At 31.5% G+C, this 19,498-nt stretch overlaps 1 protein-coding gene across 1 annotated transcript; it reads right to left on the bottom strand.

The window, feature by feature from the left end:
- Nucleotides 1–10,007: 10,007 nt before the first annotated feature.
- LOC145069425 (WAT1-related protein At2g39510-like) lies at nucleotides 10,008–18,982 on the bottom strand. Its single transcript, XM_079016354.1, has 7 exons — nucleotides 18,776–18,982; nucleotides 18,631–18,693; nucleotides 18,402–18,518; nucleotides 12,066–12,300; nucleotides 11,448–11,609; nucleotides 10,558–10,709; nucleotides 10,008–10,400 (listed from the first exon to the last, which is right to left on the bottom strand). The coding sequence occupies exons 1-7, from the start codon at nucleotides 18,973–18,975 to the stop codon at nucleotides 10,211–10,213; spliced, it is 1,119 nt and encodes a 372-aa protein (XP_078872480.1). The 5' UTR covers nucleotides 18,976–18,982; the 3' UTR covers nucleotides 10,008–10,210.
- Between the last annotated feature and the right edge of the window lie 516 nt (nucleotides 18,983–19,498).

Genomic DNA, 19,498 nt, shown 5'->3' with positions numbered 1-19,498 from the left:
GGTTGAGGTCTGTTTTGAAGTATGAGGAAGATGCAGAGCTTTTGATGCTGCCATATCATATTTTAGCCAAATCTCTTACTGGTAATATCTCTTCCCATTTCATTAAATTATTTCTTTATAAATTTGGTGCTTAAATGTGAGTTCTCTATCTTCATTTTCAACACAATACAATACTTTATATTCCAATTTACTCTACAAAAGCAGTTGGATCATCATTTCCAGATCATTGGACTGTTGTTGGAGTTCTTCATCAACCATGTTCTTCTGGAAATAGGCAAGATACAAGTATTGGTTGAAGTTCTCTCCCTTTTCATTTAAAAAAAACTTTTTTTTGCATACATTCACTAAATATCATATACGGCCTGTATAAATATCCAATTGCTTGTTCTTTTGCAGAGTTTTAATTGCATACGAAAGTGGATTAATCATTCTTTGGGATGTCTTTGAAGCTCAAGTGATTATAGTAATCTTGCTGCAGTTAGGATGTGGACTGATATTTAATTACATGTATCTTACTTGTTGTGACTTTAAAGGGGTATGATTCTCATCACATCACTGAAGAACATCTAGGTGGCAAAATAATATCATGTTCTGTTCTTCTTTGTGCCTTTGAAGGGGTATGATTCTCATCTCATCTTCATCTTTATCTTCGTCTATGAGGGCAAATTTGTAAAAAGTGTTTAATGTTTAATTATAGATACCTTACTTATTGTGTGCACTTGGGGATGGACATCTTTTGAACTTTTTACTCAACACAAGCACAGGCAAATTAACAGACAGGAAAAAGGTGTCACTTGGGAAAAAATTAAGAATGTTGAAGCTGGTGAGTGAATTTTTTGTAAAAGAATCTAAGTATTATATAATACAATTTTATCTAAATTCTATGAATTATAAGAATAAATAGTAATAAGAAAATTATAATATATGTTGTCAAAGGCTGCAAGAGATGTTGGAGCCCGTAGAGAACCCAAGGATAAACCGGAGAAGTGAGTTGAAGAGCTGACATGGAGATTAGTTTGTAAAATTTTGTTACAACTATTGATTTGTTTTATCTTTCCATGGAACGATTATTTGTATGACATTAAATTTTATGCAATTGATTTTATTTTTGGTATATGATATTTTATTTTCTATTATGAGACATTAAATACAAATTTAAATTGAAAATTAGTAAATCTACAAATAATATTTTTTTAAACATTTAAAATTATGATACGCAAAAATGTGTGTCATCTTCATTTATGACATGGCCTTTCTTGATACGCATTGCGTGTCATTAACACGTAGGTCGTAAGGTTACGACACACGAATGGGTGTCGTCTTCCTTTATGACAGGGCCTTCCTTGATACGCATTGCGTGTCGTAACCACGCGTCGTAAATGAGCGTCATAAATGCGCGTCGTAAATGCGCGTCGTCTATAGATGACGCGCAAAAGCGCGTCGTCTCTCTTTATGACAGGGCCTTTCTTGACGCGCATTTGCGCGTCGTCTGAGCGTTTTACGACGCGCAATGAGCGTCGTAAAAGGCTGTTTTTCTAGTAGTGAATCTTATCTATTCATAATAATGTCGATATGGTCCATTCAATATCATACTTCCAATTTCTCACAAGCGACCAATCCTCATCGAGCTTTGGATCGTCCTTTGATAGTTGTTTAATTATCTTAGTCAAAGCTGATTCTTGTCCTTTTTCCCTCTAAATGCGCTAGACATTTGGAAAATTTTAGAATGGTCAAATATTATAGCATTTGCAATCGATCCTTTACTCGAAGCGTATAGGACACGATGCATAATGTCTTACATCAAGATTTGATACTTTATCAATCTTCTGCCATCATATCTTATGTGTCACGTTCTTATGATTCGAATTATGAAGAGGAATGCCGTAATCATAATCAAAATTTAAGAACTCACTATGTATCCTTGACTACGTTTATTAACATTCCATAACCTAAGCCTTTAGTTTTGAAATGAAGCATAATATTCTCTCCCTTAATTATAGAAAAACAACTATTCAACCCTTGCAACTTTGCAAAGTGTGACTCTTGTTTTCTATAATTAATATCGCTAACTTGCAATACTTGCCTTAGTAATCATGCAATCATAACATTTATGCTCCCACTATTACGATGATTATTATAAACATAACACTTATGCTCCCACTAGCTTTGACACGTATTCAGAAACAACTTAACTTTCAGAAAAACAATGCCTTATTGAATTTCTTTATGTTCATATTTCTAGTACTCAATGCTTTTATAATCTTTTATCAAGGCTTCTTAAACTTATACACCTATGCCTTAGATAGCTCATATGTGTGTCTTAAATAATACAGACTAATTGCCAAATCTCATAATTTGAATCATGGAAAGGGATACCGTAACCATAATCGAATTCGAGAATACAATTTCACAATCTTCTTAAAATCTTTCTTAGTGAAAGCATTTCCTCACAGTCATTTTAATGAAGGAGGAAATCTTATGACACTTTGATTTTAATGGTGTATGTGTTCCTATTCATGTGAATTTGTTAAAACCAAAGTTTATGACAAATTCAAACTCATATGGACCAAGCCTTATCAATCTTGATTTCTTGCCTTATGGTAACACGGCTGCCCACCATGTCTTCCAAGTAGTTAAGCAGCTCACCCTTTCCTATCAATGTACTTTTCATTGATCAAGGTCCTTGCCTTTTATGCATTCAAATGAGAACTCATAGGGCTCACATGCATAATTAACTCAATTGGAACGGTACAGAAAACCAGATGATGTCAACACGATATGTTGTAAACCTCAACTCGTGTGCTAGTGATGATCGATAAGGTTTATTTTGATTTATTCTTGAAACCTTTCAAGACCATTAAGACTCCCATTGACTCCTTGACATATAAGATTTTCTTGTCAATAAGCATTTCTTGACAAACAAATATTCAAGAGTTAGTGTAGCTTTTATCAAGACAAAACACTTCATAAATTGGTCCTAGTTGGTCTTTGTCTTATCCAAGACATCACAACTTTCCAATTTCAAATGTGCAAGAATAAGAAAACCCTTTTCCAAATTCTACATTTGATGAATGTTATAAACCTTCTTAAGACTTGTCACTCAATGTCACAATCTTAACTTTAAGACTTGTTTTGGAACGAAGTATGATTGACTGCTTGATTTAACCATTTCTTCAATTCTTGATTTCTCTTCTCAGACATGCAATTGTACTAAGACTCACTTAGTGGATCAATTGAGATATGGTTCTTAATCATTAAGACCTATCATAAAACATAATAAAAGGTACTCTCCCTTCTTCTTAGAATAGAGAAACTTTTATCTTTCTGCCTACTTGATTTTTCTTATTCGTTTTGCTATTGATTCAGACTTTTTCAGAATTACACTTACTCTTATAAGTATAATCATATTTACTAAACCTTTAGTAAATCATGACGAATATCTTTGTTACACTTGTAGTGGACTTGATCAACGCACAACTTTGTGTACTCGATCTCCTAGTCCTTCACTTGACACTTTGTCAGCGAATTAGTCTAATTTCCAAATATGAAATTTCCATTCATCGTGCAACCAAGTTGCATGATTCCAAGTTTCTGTCCAGTTGAAACTTGGGCGATGAGAAACTTTCCCTATTTGGTAAATTCTTGATCTTTCCACAAATAACATAATTAAGAATCACACCCATTCGTTGTAGAAATATGCAAACATCAATTTTTCATAACAATTTCATTGCAAGGAAATAAATAAATAAATAAATAAATAAATAAATAAATAAATAAATAAATACGTCAAACAAAATTTATTTTATTCATAAAATCAGCGGAAAACATTTGTCCTTACAATGCAAAATCAACTAAAAGACTATGTAATCAAATATTCCTAACAACTCCATCATAACTTTCTAAGCTCAAAATCTAATGTTTGAATCCATGTGATTGAGATCCATCTCTTCGTGATCAGACTCATCTTGCTTTTCCATAGGCTTCCTCTCTTTTCACTGATCCTGCAAAACATTCAAATGCAATCTTATCACATTATGTATTAATAATCAATAAATAGGAACTTAATGGAGTTAGATAGTGGATTTTACCTGAAGCACAGCCATACACTTTGACTCTCCCATCTTCTGGACTCTTCAGGCTCTTAGGGCAGACTTGTATCCAACGCCCTTTCTCTTGGCAGCAAACGCATGTTGGTTCTCCTAGAACGTCCTCGGAAGCATGGTTGGTTGACTTTCCCAACAAATATGCTCCATTGCCTTGCCAAATCATTTATGATTCAGCAGCAATGAGCATGTAAGTTAAGTCAACGAGGCTTGCGTCATGATCCATCATATGATACTTTCTTTTGAACTCATTATATGATTCAAGGAGTAACTGCAGAACCCAGTCCACAGCCAACTTATCAGGGAATGACGCACCCAACATTATCAACCTATCGATGTGTGATTTCATTCCTAGAACGTGGGCACACACGGACTTACCATCTTCATGTTTCATTTCCAATAGGGCTTTAGTGACATTGAACCTTTCAATTCTTCGATCTTGTGGGTTACGGAGAATAATTGGAGGAGGTGGAGGAAGTGAAGCATGATCTCTTGTTCCTCAATTGAATCGTGGAATATCATCTTCATGTGGAATGCTTGTTCCACGGGATTTGGGAAGACCATAGTTGTCGTACTTTGACATCTACAAAACGGGAGAAAATAAATTCAAGTTAGTTGATTGATTGAGTCCTTAATAAATCACCCAAATGAGATATTAAGGCTAGGACCCAACACAATATTCTACAACTCGGGAGAGGGATTCCGTAACCCAAATTGCAGAACATTTGAAGGTAAGTGAATGACGATTCACTAATTTTCCACCATGAAAACCGAAAAACAAATTAAGTTTTAAGTGCTTTGAAAACTCCTAGATCCTTTGAGATTCATTGAACTTTTCAATGACATGTTTAAATCTCGATATGCCCCTCTAGTTTGTGACTGGGATACCGAGGATCACAAAGCGGGTGTGAATAACCATGCAAACTTACATGGTGCCCCCACATGTTACAGTCACCTATTCGATGTGCCGGTTAACCACACACGCTCCACCGAACTATGACAAACATTGAGTCACCCTTTGCTACCTTTGCTTAGAACCATTTAGTGTGCCGGTTAACCACACACGCTCCACTAATGTCTTCGAAAGGGCACAAAGTGTAATTTCATGGAATTGCATCAATTCACTTTTGCCTAAAGTAACTAAGATTGGGAATTTATAAAATCATTTAGTTACTTTTGTACTTCATTATACTTATAATGGAAGGTTTATGTCCTATCCTACCCGTTCGGCTAACGACCCTCCACTAGTCAAGAGTGCGGTGGGTAAGAGTGGATACCCATTCAATCGCCATTTTATAGGCAAATTCCTTAAACACCCCTTATAGACCAGCTTCGTGAATGAGGCCTAGTAATGGTAAGACTGACTTTTACTTATACATATATATAATGTTAGACTTTTAATGTTATATATAGTATAGGGTGTATATTACACTTTTAAAATACTAGGTGTTCAAATTTAATAATTATACTTTTAATTCAATTATATTGTAAACCAAAAATTATATGGATTTATTAAATCTCATTTAATTATACAACTTAATTAATTAATAAAACCATAAGGGTGTGATTTGAACTTTTCAAAACAATACTAGGGTTTTAGAATTTAACATTCCTAAATTAAACTTTTAATCAACTTTTAAATTCCAAAACTTGAGGGAAAGTTTTGAAACATTTCAAAACATTTGGGTTTAGAATTTAAATATTTCAAAATCAAACCTTTTAATCAAAATTTAAATTCCAAAACTTGAGGCCAAGTTTTGAAACCTTTCAAAACACAAGGATCAAACAGCAAATAACTTAAATTAAACAATTAATCTAATTATTATCTAATTTGAATTAAAATCAATTTCTTGCAAGATAAGTTACCCAATTAATACAAATAATCAAACTTTAATCAAATAAGGAAGTTATTATCTAATCAATTGGTAATTATCTTTTGTTTAATCAAGGATACACTCAAAATATGATTAAAATTCGAATCTTAATGACCCATAACAGTTAAGGCAAGTATCTTTGAGTAAAACAGCAAGAAATCCCGAAACTGCCTCCTTCTGACGCTCGAACTCGCCGAGTTCCTCTATGGACTCAGCGAGTAGGAGCCAACTCGCCGAGTCCACATTGGAACTCGCCGAGTTCAGCAGTCAGAAAGCCAAAATTTCGATTTTGCAACAAGAATGAACATGCAAGGCATCAATACAATAGAAACCAATCAAGGCTCTGATACCACTAATGGGTTTTAGCAATAAGAACATCCTATGTGCTCATACAAACCCTAATGCTTGGATCTAGGTTTCTCTATTGTACATGCAATTCATCCAAGACTTTAAACCCTAGATCTAGCATATGATAATCAATATTAACATAATAATGGGTTTAAGATATTACCTTGATTGTTATGTAGCAATAACAATCTCAAATCCTCCTTGTAATGACTTTAGAAAGCTTAGAGTCACAATTGTCACTCCTCTAATGGTTCACAAACACCAAGAGCAAGAGGATGAAGAATAAGGAGAGTGGAGGCTGCCCAAAACGTGTGGAAACCCTAATCAACAAGTTCACCACGTTTTTGAGCCTTAAGGGTCCTTTAAATAGTGAGGCTATTAGGGTTATCTACAAAGGAAACCCTAATTTGGATGCTTAAGCCCTAAGCAACCCATGGACTCCTTCCTTAAAGGCCTAGGACGATTTCTAATGAGTTTCCCCATAGAATTCGTCCACCCCTTTAATATGGACTCCATTAGCTCAATATTCAACTATCATTCAATTGACAGTTCTAGTCCCTTAAGTTTAATTAATGTCTTTTAGCCACAAACTTAATTCTTGACTAATATTAATTAAACAATATGATTTCTCCTTTAATATATTATTCTCATAATATATTAATAAATCATAATTAATCCTCTCTCTCCATAATTCATCCTATCAAGTTGCTTTGGTGAAGGCAACCCGAAAGGACCATGCACCATCGGGTCAAGTACATACCAAAATAGTTATGGACTTAGACACTAATCCCACAATAATATCCACATATCATAATTTGAATTATGAGCCAAAAATATAATCCATGGATTGTCTAATCCTACATTCATATGTTATGAACCTTTATTCATTTATTTGAAGTATAAAAATTTGATTTTATAAAAATCAAATCATAAGTTATCATTTTTATAACTTAATTCAAGATGATTCAAGTTTATGAATTTATTTCTAAAAACAAACAGTTCAATAAAAACCAAGAAATAAACTCTTGGAAGTTTATGAAAGTACTTAGAGTTTTTATAAAAGTTAAAGCTAAATTTTTATAAAACTTAAGGGAAGGCTTTCAGAGGGTACCCTTACCAAGAAATTCTCATAATAACCCTCTCTCCTCCCCAAAAGTTCGTTCATACACAATCTCTACACTCATTCTCTCTCTCTCTCTCTCTCTCACTCACTCACTCATTGTTGCTCCATTATGCAAAATCCTGAGGTCAGATTTTGCATGACAATGTGAGAGAGAAAAACCGATCTTAGATACATTTTCTATGGGAGATATTTTTCCATTTCATTTTTCAGAAGTTGACTCACATTACTGGAGTATTGTGGATAATTTTAATGTAGTATACCCCCAAAGAGATGACGAGAGAGATCGCCTATTGAGTTTTACATCATCTTATTCATTTCTTTTGTGTTTTACATAACAAAAACCATTTAAACCATTTCTAGTGCATCTTGGATGCTTATTAACTCCATGCATGTGATAGAAATCGGATTTGTGGTGCAATCCTAGTGTAAGATTCGGTGGTTCCAAGGAGTTCTCTATCACAAGAATGAAACACCCACTTTAGGGCCTTGGATAAACCTAGATCTATGGCTTGGATACATGCATCTAAAAGTTTCTTATTCTTCTGTAAACTCTAGTATATTATCATCCACTTTCAACCATAAAGGTTATGCATGTTGTTCTTGTAAACAAATAACCCAAATGGGCACTTTAATCAATCAAAAATAACATGTATCTTGTCAGAAAAAAATGTTCGGCTTTGAACATCCATATCTCACTCATTTCTTGACCAAATCACGGTATTATTTTTCTCGTTCTCTGAGTTAAATTTCTAACCCAAGTAGTCTCACTGTAAAACATTAGGAATTTGATTTTTTACGATTTTTACAACACCATTGCGCAAAAAGAACTTTTTATGTGATCACTAGTATTTCATTACATGATCAAAGGCCTTAAACCCCACAATAAATCTGGAGAAAATTATTTTAGGAACTTGACACATTTATCTCAAAAGAACTAAAATTTCATGAACGAACACGTTATAGAAATTTGTACACAAATTGTTAAACTTCCAGCTACATTTGGAACTCAGGCACTAGTTAGTGCTACATTTCTAAACTTGTTGGGATTGAATAACCCCATTTAGCTCTGAAATAATTTTTAGCTAAATTGTTTTATGTAAGCTAATGGTTTCAAGGGATTTTCTGTAAAACCCCAAGTGCTAGAACATATTCTTTATTTTCTACAAAAATAAGGATTTAATGGTTAAAAATTCAAAATAAATACTTACAGACGAGATAAAAATCTGAAAAAGTGTAGAACTGATTTATGTACAAAATATGCATGCCACCTAAATTTTCATAAAATTTGGTCACTGTTTGGTATTTTATTTGGATTTTTCATTTAATTAGGGCATGAATTTACAAACGGGGTCTTATGACTTAAGAGCACAAACCAATATTTTCCTTGCGTGGGGCACATTATAAGAACCTGTGGAAATTGAATTGGGAATTATTGCAACTATTTTCTATTTATTTAGAATTTTTCTTATTATTTAGACTTAAGTTGCAAATAAATAAAAAATGGCCTTCAAAAATTCCTATAAAATTTCAATACACTCATAACCCCTGTTAGAACTATAATATAATTTGTTAAAATTTTTGGAGTTCATTTTCATGCCTTTGTGGATTTTTAAACACAAGGCACCGTGAATTTGATAATACCAATAATGAACCGAACAAACTTTGGGCACTTTGCAACACCACTAGTTGGATAGGTAGATGTTAAATAATGTTTTAGAGAATTGTATCTCACTAGAAACTATTTGTTCCATAGGGCACTAGTAGAAATCAATCTCTACAATACCGAACCACGAAGCTTGAACTACAAACTCTCCTTAGTGAGTATTCACAACCCCCTTTTTACTGTTTTTATGTTTTAGGGTGGAAAGCATGCTACCATTTTATGAGCTATTTGTACTATTTTATGAACTTGTGGAACTTTGCTTTATGAACTTGTTGAACACTATTTTGTGAACATGCTGAGCCTTGTTTTATGAACTTAATAAACTTGGAACGATATTGTTTTATGAACTTAATGAATTTGGAACGATATTGTATTATGAACTTGATGAACTTGGAAAAATACTCTTTTATGAAATTGTGCTATGAACTTTATGCTATGAACTCTTGATATAAACTTTGTGATATGAACTTTGTATGTTAAGTCCCCGAGAACCGAACTACATCCTATTAACTTGTATTTCCAGTTGACAGTCTTATGAATAACGCTATTTGGGGTAGACAACCCCCACTCACTAGAACCGTGAGTGCATATTTCTATGAACTAACATCATGGGAACCATGGACATGATAGAATGGGGCAAGAACGGTCGTTAGGCTTGGTTGTGAACGAAGTGCTTTGACATTCAACACTCATTTTGAGTTGGAACTTTTGTTGAACAAATCTATATTTTCTTACTGAAATGATGTACCTTTATAAACCTGTGAAATCACTAACTATTTTATAGTTAACCCTCATTTTTGCATGTTTTTCAGGAAAAGGTCGGTGAGCCAGTTTAAGACGCCATAATGATTTATGTTTATTGTTCTTGTTATGTACTAGACTATGTAGTATGGAACTAAAATGTAATATTGTTTTGAATATGATGTAAACATAAAATGCTCAATGATTATGGTTGGTAATCCTATTTAGCTTGTGTTATGAGACCTTAGCCTTTCACCCATCGTGTTTCCGCTTTAACGGGGTGTGACAGTTTCACCAAGCTTCTAATGATAGTAATAATCATAAGATAAAAACGATAAATACTGTATAAGCGAATTCCCTAAACTACTTCAACATCACTAGATGGTTTGCCATGAGAATTGATAACATCGACATTATGTTTAATCGGTCTCTTCATTCCATTCTCTTGTTGATTAAGTGACGGCTCGTGACCTTGTTGTTTTTGATCCTTGCTCTTACCCCATATCACCAAATATAGCCCAAGGACAATAACAATTGCTCCAACAATACTACAATATAAATTAAGAAATTAATCTCCATAAAATGATCGAGGGAAAACAAAGAGTTATTAGTTATCTAGAGTATTATCTCGATATGTTTTATTTTAGTAAAAGAAATTAATCGGTAATAAAGTAAATCCATGAGAGTTGAGACTAAGAAACATACTTTCCTAAGTTCAATTTCTCGGCTAAAAAAGAAGACTCCAACATGGAAATTATAACCATGCTAAGTGGGTTGAAAGCCGTCACAAATACTGGTCCTCTATCCTGCATTACCACTCCTGAAATGTAGTATGCGAATCCAGAACATACTAGTCCCTACATATCCACACAAGTCAAGAAAACATTATGAAAGATAATCACAAGCTAAGATAAAAATATCATTCACAAAAAGAAATAGATCGTACAGTGTGAATAATGACACGTGTAATCCATTAATTTTTTTTTCTTAATCCATCTCTTGATTTTTACACTTGTCTTGATCTAACAAGTAGGAACAAAAGGTTAAAGGATATTTGATTTCTCATTTAAACATTTTTTTTCGTGCCTACATAAGCATATATAATAATCAAACTTTTAGTGAGTTTGAAAGTGGTACATGATTTAACACATTCTGACTAGGACCAGGAGTTTCTCATGGAGGAAATATCCCCTATCTTTTGTTCATGTTAGCCCAAAATTTTGGTTCATCCATGTTCGTCCAAAATTTTGGTTCAAGGATTTCAAAAAGTCGTAATATTTCCTCCCTGGGAAATCAAATATCCCATATTTTCTGTTCCTAATCATCTTACTACTCATTAGATCAAAGAAAGTGTCACAATCAGGAAAGAAGATCAAGAGAAAGAATTAATGGATTCCACATGTTATAATCTTATATGAATAGGAAGATGGGAATGAAAAAATATAGGAAAATTTCTCTTCCTCCTATCCTTTTAAACATGGCAACATTTTTGAAGTACCCATTTTCTTAGTAATTAAATTGATGACACTAACAAGAGATTGTTTTAATCATGGTAACTAACATATTATGGATATAAATATTATTAATTTTCTTACATTATAAATCGCTGCAAATAATTTGATGTTCCAGTTAATTGACCAGATTGAGGTATTGGCCTTCTCAACTACAAGGGTAAGTATGGAACCTTCTAATGTGCCCATCATACACACGAGTGATGTGAGAGATAGATCAGCTGGGTACGACTTCAATGTCACTGCCTTTTTTGAATGCATTAAAGAAACATAAATATTAGTATAGCTACCCGATAAAAATAATATTAATTCGCTAATATCATGTAAACTTTTTCTTGGAGTTCTGTGTAAAATAATCCAAATTTATGTAAAACCGCATTGCTGAATTAAGAACTTTTTTTCAACCGGAATTGAGTGATGTGTTTTAAATTTGGAATATCGTATAGTGTAACTTTTTAGTGATGGAAATGTAAAAGGTTTTCGGCGAGAACTTTTAGCTTTAATGTAGACAGTCATAAGCAATTAGCGACAAAAATATTTCGTATGATTGATATTTCATCATCTCAGCACCTTATCAATATATAATCTATATGTCATGTTTTATTAAATTCCAAATCCATCAGCATCAACAAATTTGTTTCACTGTACGTTCTAGTTTTCTTTAATACATAACTGAACCATAATTTGGGATTGAAATCTTACTTGAAGGATGACGAAACTCGCCCAAGAAATGCAACCAACAGTGATCATGAGAGATCCCTTAATCTGATCTTGTGTGTTAACTGGAGATTCATGATGAAGAGTATGATTATTTGTCCATGGAAATTGAACTTTAGGGCCTCTTATTAGAGTCATTATCATGGCTCCACCAATCGTCACTAATGTCCCTATGATCTTCACCTGGCTATGTAAACTTTTCATCTTCACCTTCTCAAGTCTACGAGGATAAAGAAAAAATTAAGACTCATTTGTTTGGTGAATCAATGCTAATTTTCCATATGTTAGACCCCAAAAAGTAGTTATATATATATATATATATATATATATATATATATATATATATATATATATATATATATATATATATATATACACACACACACATGATTTGACGGGTTTCATTAATACTAAGATCTTTTAAGTCTGGAAGACTTTGTGTACCGTGTTCTATTATTCTCTACAAGTAATTCGTACCAGTTCTAGGAACTTTAGTTGTGACGGACAACCATGTTTGGTTATAGCAAAATTTTGGTCTTTAACATGTTACATTAACTAAGCTGCTGTTAAAAGATAGTCATTATGGAAAGGCAATGGAAAAACTTACATACGAAATAATCTATATATACTTATAAAGGAGATATTTTTTCTTGCACCACATGCATTTGAAATCTCCATGACTTTTCAATTTATTTCTAATATTTATTATAAATTTGTTAATAATATTAAACTAATACAAAAACTAAATTCTTATAATACATTAACTAAACTACAATATTAAAATATTATATTTTACTTCTATTTATAAAATTATGACTTTAACTTTTTAACATATTATAGTTAAGTTATTAGTTTAGATATGTTGTCGTATGTGAACAATTGTCATTTTAAAGTCACAATTTTTGTATAATTTATGATTTTATGCAAAATAGTTAAGTTATTAATTTCAATATAATGTTAAACGGTTAACTTAAATCAAAATGTCAGTTAAACTTGAAAAAAAAATCGAGAGACTATTTTATAAATAGTTAAAAGTTATAAATTATAATATTCAATATAAATTGCAATCCCAAAATAGCTACAAAATTTAAAACTTTTTTTATAATCATTAAGAATTTCTAAATAATTTGTTTAAAAATAACTTACAACAACAATAACCAAAACAAACGTTATGTAAAAGGTTATATTGTTACCTTAAAAAAGAAAAACAATGTTTGATGTTTTTAAATAATTATAATGATAGAAATAAAAATGTTAAACAAAAAAATTAATTTACAATGGATATTATATAGTTTTAAAAGATGTATATATTGTAATATCATTCCAAATAATTATGTTTAATAACAACTTGGTTTAAGAATTATTATATCAAAGTTAACAACCTCATTGTTATAATTAACAAAAAACATGTATATTTATAAATATTTCAACTATAAACTAATATTCTGCGCAACACGCTGATATTTGCCTAGTGATAACATAGACCAATGAAACGTGCACAAAATGTAAAGCATATTACGAATATTTAAACTATTAATTAAAGAACATCGTTGGTGTTATTTAAAAGAAGATTATAAAAAATGTCAAAAAAACTCCAGTGTTGTTTAAAAGAAGATGATAAAAAAATGTCAAAAAACTCTGAATCTGAAGTTGTCTTATGATCAAAAACTTTTGTTGGATAAAATATGCAAAATCTCCGATAAAGTCCTAATATTTTGAATTGGTTTATAGTTTTAATCCTCAATTAAATTTTGTTTACAAAAAGTATACTATAACGACTAAAACTTTGAAATAACCATTTTAGGCCGGTTTCATAGTTTTAACAGCATCCCATCTTTTTTTTTTTGTCAATTAGTTCAGTCAAATTATTAAGACTTTTTTTGAAGATTATGTTATTCTTGACGAACATCTAAAATATTAGGATTGTTTTTAAGATTACTAACATCCAAAATATTGGGATTTGTTTTTAAGATTACCTTGCACTAATGTCACTACAAAAAAGGTGGGTATTAGCGGCGACATGTAAATGACGCGTTACATGTCGCCGCTAATGTCACTACAAGAAATGTGGGTGATACTCTTCTACCTGATGACATATGTTATGGGCTTAGGACATGGAGGTGATGGTGCCGGGGATCCACCATCTCCAGTAGGCTTTGGTCGTGGACAACATAAATAGGATGATAAGTTTTATAATGATATATTTATTAGCTATTTTTATCCATTTATGATTTATTATAAGCTATTGTGACTAATATTTTTAATTATATTTTTCAACTGAGCTCCCTAAAAAAGAAAAGGCCTAGCAAAAAACATCCAGCTATCAAAGCTGATATGGGCAAACAAGGGAAAGCTTGTGGATTTGGATTTCGATAGAGAGCTCACATATTCCCCAATCGAGAACTGTTGTAATTGGTTTACCCGTGAAATTGGGAGGTATATGTGGATGAACATCCCTTTGAATGTATCTGGTTGGGACAATGTTTCCCCCGCTTTAAGAAATGTCATAGTGGTGCATCTAAAGGTAAATTGGATAATATTTTAAGTTTAGTTTTGATTGGCATTTAACTAACTAACTTTTTTGTATTTGTAGAATAAGTTTGATTTGGATAATGTTAACTTGGATCCCGAGCATGCTCAGTTGTTGCAGAGCATTGATGCGACTTTACAAAGAGTTTATAGAGGCCGAAAAAATAAAGCGCATACTTATTTTCAGAATGCCGGGGGGCTTATAGATATCCCAAGGGCATTAGCCAACCCTCGATGGTATGTCACGTGAAAATTGGGCGCAAGCAGTCGAATATTTTCAAACTCCTGAATTTTTAAAGCGTTCGGCGTCAAACAAAGGAGTCCGTACACAACAACAAATTGTAAACAGATGGGGATCGTGCTCGTATAACAATGCATGTTTCAAAGAAGTATGTTATGGTATATTTAACTGTTTGTTTAAATTATAATTAATCTAATTTTTAATGTTAAATAGGATATCGCTCGAATCGAAACATTTCGTAAGGCCAATACTGATCGCCAAGGGGTATTTAGTAGTCCTGCAGTCGAGCAACAATACGTAAGTGGTTAGTTTGTATTTTCATATAAGTGTTTATATCTTCAAGGGGTATTTAGTAATCTAATTTTTATGATGTTTATTAGTTTTTTGAAAATACAGAATGCTTAACTCCTTGCGATTAGTCAACAAACTCAAGCTTCTTCTGAAGCCAGCGGTCTAACACCAAAGGAGACACAAAATTGTTTTGAAAAAATATTGGGTGTTCAACGAGGCCATATCAGAGGCATCGGGCGTAAACTTTCTACGGTTGTGTCGATGTACGATCATGAACAACCACTGACACAACCACCGCCACAATCACATGTGACAAGACTATTTAATTTTGGTAATTGTTTCAAATGTTAGTAATTGTTGGTTTAGTAATAGTTTTAGATTTTGGTAATTGTTATTTTGATAATAGTTTATATATTTGTAATTGTTAGTTTGGTTATAGTTTGATATATTAGTATTTTGTAGTTTGGTAATTGTTAGTTTATGAAAGTACAATGCTATAATGGAAAAAAATGAAAGAAATGTATAATGCTATAATGTGTTATATGGAATATGTGTAATTTGGTAATTGTTAGTTTATGAAAGTACAATGCTATAATGGTATTTTGTAGGTTGGTAATTGTTAGTTATAGTACAATGCTATAATGTTTTATATGCAATATGTGTAATTTGTTAATTGTTAGTTTATGAAAGTACGATGCTATAATGGTATTTTGTAGTTTGGTAATTGTTAGTTATTGTTCAATGCTATATTTTGTACTTTGGTTGTATATGTAATGTATGTTTTGTATATAGAATGTTATAATGCTAGTTTAACTTATAAGATTATGTTTTTTTATTTATAGTTGCAAATGCTTCAAACAATGTTACAAGATCCGACATGTAGTGCCGCACTTGAAGATTGGTTTCGTTCGTTCTAGTATTTTAAACTGGATGAGTATTTTAAACGGATGTTGTATTAATATTTTGGAATGGAATGATATATGATTAGATTAATTAATATCATACCAATTTTTATACTTTTTATAGTTTTTTTTTTCATATATATATATATATATATATATATATATATATATATATATATATATATATATATATATATATATATATATATATATATATATATATATATATATAATGAAAATACCAATACCGGCGACGCCTTTAGTGGCGATGGTTATTAACGACGACAAGCCTTTAGCGGCGACCTCTCGCATTAATGACGATAATTTGATTATTAGCGACAAAGCATCAGCAACGACCTTTTAGTGACGACATGTCGCCGCTAATAGTATTAGCGGCGACAAACCAAACTTTTAGCTGTCGTCGGTGATATTCTAATTTCTTGTCTATTGCTATATAAACATAACACGTCTTTTGTAATTATTTATGAGTATGATAAATTATTTATTATTATTATTATTATTATTATTATTATTATTATTATTATCACAATTTTGTTATTTTATTTTAAAAAAAACTCAATAATTAAAATAATGCTACAAATGAGTAACGACGAACTCGATCTCACCAGGACAATTTTAGGTGAGTTTCAAACTTGATTTGATAGTTTAGAGATTCTTCAATGGAAAATTCAAAAAACAATATAAAATTTATGTTGATGAATCTTGAGCTTTACTTAAAATTTTAGAAATTCTGAAAGCATGTTTTTAAAAGCTATTTCTAAAAAAAGAGATTGAGGATTAGGCTAAGAGGTATCCTCCCGTGTGAGAGAGAATGGAAAAAAAAAAGTCACATAATTATTTTCATTATTCTACAACCAACCCACTAGGTTGTGTAAACAATGTTCACTAATAAAGTGGTGGTGAAGAAAAGAGAGATTGCAGAGAGAGATAGACACAAAGTAATTCCCCAACAATCACGGTCATCGTCTTCTTCTATAGTGGTATCACGCCACAAAACACCCACCCATCTTTGGGGCGGTGTTCACGCATAGCCTACTATGACACGTAGGCACTACGCGTAGGTTGACCTAATCCATACCGCATGACCTTATGGTAGCGAAACCATCATTTGAGGAAGAATCATTACATTCACAATCACATTCACTTGTAAGAATATTATCGTTTAATGACTTCAATTCAAGTACATATTAGCGTTCAAAATATTGCATAAAACTATAATATGAAGTTTGTACTCATCTATAGTTTTCTGCCCATTACATTATATAACACATCTTTTTTATTATAAATAAAAAAAATATACTGTTAATTCTATAAAATAAAAAAATAACATAATTTCAGAAAAATATTAATATTTTGATTATTAGTTAAAAATAACATAATCTTAAAAATGTCTCAAATAATATTATGCCTAAATTAAGGAAAAAAGACCGGATATTGACTAAATATGTGAAATCGACTAAAAATGATTATTTCAAAATTTTAGTTGACATGACTATTTTTGTAAACAAATTTAATTTAATATTAAACTTTAAACTCACCAAAAATATTTAGATTTTATTGGACATTTCTCATCAAAATTGTAGATAAAAAATCCCAAAGGATCCATATAGAAAAAGCTTATATTCCGATCCACATTAATAATTAACTCAATAAAAAGCCTCTAAGATATATCTCAGTTATATTATACCAAGTTTTTTCACAAGGCTTATTCTCAAAAGTATATATAGTTAATATGTTCATCCTTGGTATGACAAGGTTTTATATATCTTTATATACGTTGTACTTCTCCCTGTATATATAGTTAATATGTTCATCGTTGGTATGAGATATATATATATATATATATATATATATATATATATATATATATATATATATATATATATATGTCGGACTTTCGTAAGACTTTTAGAGAGGCAAATATATATATATATATATATATATATATATATATATATATATATTTCATATATAAATAAATAAAATATTATTGAAATTAAGAAAAAGTTTTATGTAAAACACAATGGGATAATGGTTATTTTATCCTGAAGTTAATTAATATATTATACCAATGAAATTAACCCGAACCTAACAAGCATGTTCAATCCAATCGGACAATATTAAGTAGGAATAATGAATATTGGCTTTGATCTAATTAGTATGACAGACATTAAAGCATGGATCACCTCCAAGCAAAAAAGTTGACTGACACTCAAGTACTCAACAGCTTAATTAGGATCCGTAGATGACAATTCTTGTATTTGTGTTGTTTTTTACGTGTTTTGTACAAAGCCAATATTTTCATTTTTCAATTCGTTTAAAGAAAGGGAATAATACCTAAGCATCCAAGCCATGACAAAGGTAATGGCAGGAAGGATGTTGCACATAGCAGACGCGAAAGTTGCTGTTGTAGATTTCATTCCAGCATAGAACAAGTTCTGGTCTATCACTGGCCTGTGATTCAATATATAAACCATCGCTCAGATGATATATATAATGCATGCAATCGTCCAAAGATTAGGGTTTCTTTCTTACAGAAGAAAAACATAGAATATAGAATACATACTCTAGTAATCCCAGTAATATGATTTTCAGGAAGATGGAAACCGTCATTTTGGGCCTAGCTTTCCTGTTTCCACCAGCAAATGAAGGATAACTATAAAGAAAAATGGTGGATTCATACACTCCATGACACATATCTATATATATACCTTTCGGTGAAGAAAGCCAAAGGACCGAAGAAGAGAGCTGCAATGGCGTTTCGGTAAACAGCAAAAGTGTAATGATTCAATCCCTTGTTCAGGGCAGACTTAGTAACTAAGCTACCAACAGCATACGAGGTTTGTAAGAAGATCATGAACATAAAAGGCTTGGTACGAGCATATAACCCCTTAATGCTCTCTTTCGACATGCTTGTTTTCAAGTTATATCTGTCTTTGCGATTTTAATATGGTTCGGATGGTATATATGCACAAGGATAATAACTGTTCTAAAAGTAATAATAAAATATTTTTCAAGGTTTTTTGTTTTTATTTTTTTCTCTAAATGTTAAAAGAATAATTTAAATACAATATGTATTTCCAACATGTGGAATGAACAGAATATTTGCAGAAAGGTTATTATAGTAAACATATTACCTCTAAAACTTATTTTTCAAAATTATTATGTGATGTGTAAATCATGTAAACAAGTTTGTTAGACCACTTTTATTGGTGACCAATAGTTTTGATTGGTTGGGGTGAAAAAAAAATCATAGAAAAGCATGAAAGCCACGGACGATGTTGGTGCAGCAACCTCAAGTCGGTTGGCTCCATTTGGACAATTCTTTTTCTTCATTTAAACAATTCTTGATTGGCATTTATTTATCAAACCAACTTTATAATTTAAAAAAAAAATATGTTTTATTTTGTTGAAAAAAAAACAACATATACTAA

Source organism: Lactuca serriola, chromosome 8 (assembly GCF_051521515.1).
Source record: "Lactuca serriola cultivar US96UC23 chromosome 8, Lser_US96UC23_V15, whole genome shotgun sequence".
NCBI classification, from domain to species: domain Eukaryota; kingdom Viridiplantae; phylum Streptophyta; class Magnoliopsida; order Asterales; family Asteraceae; genus Lactuca; species Lactuca serriola.
This window is presented reverse-complemented; position numbering and strand designations above follow the sequence as displayed.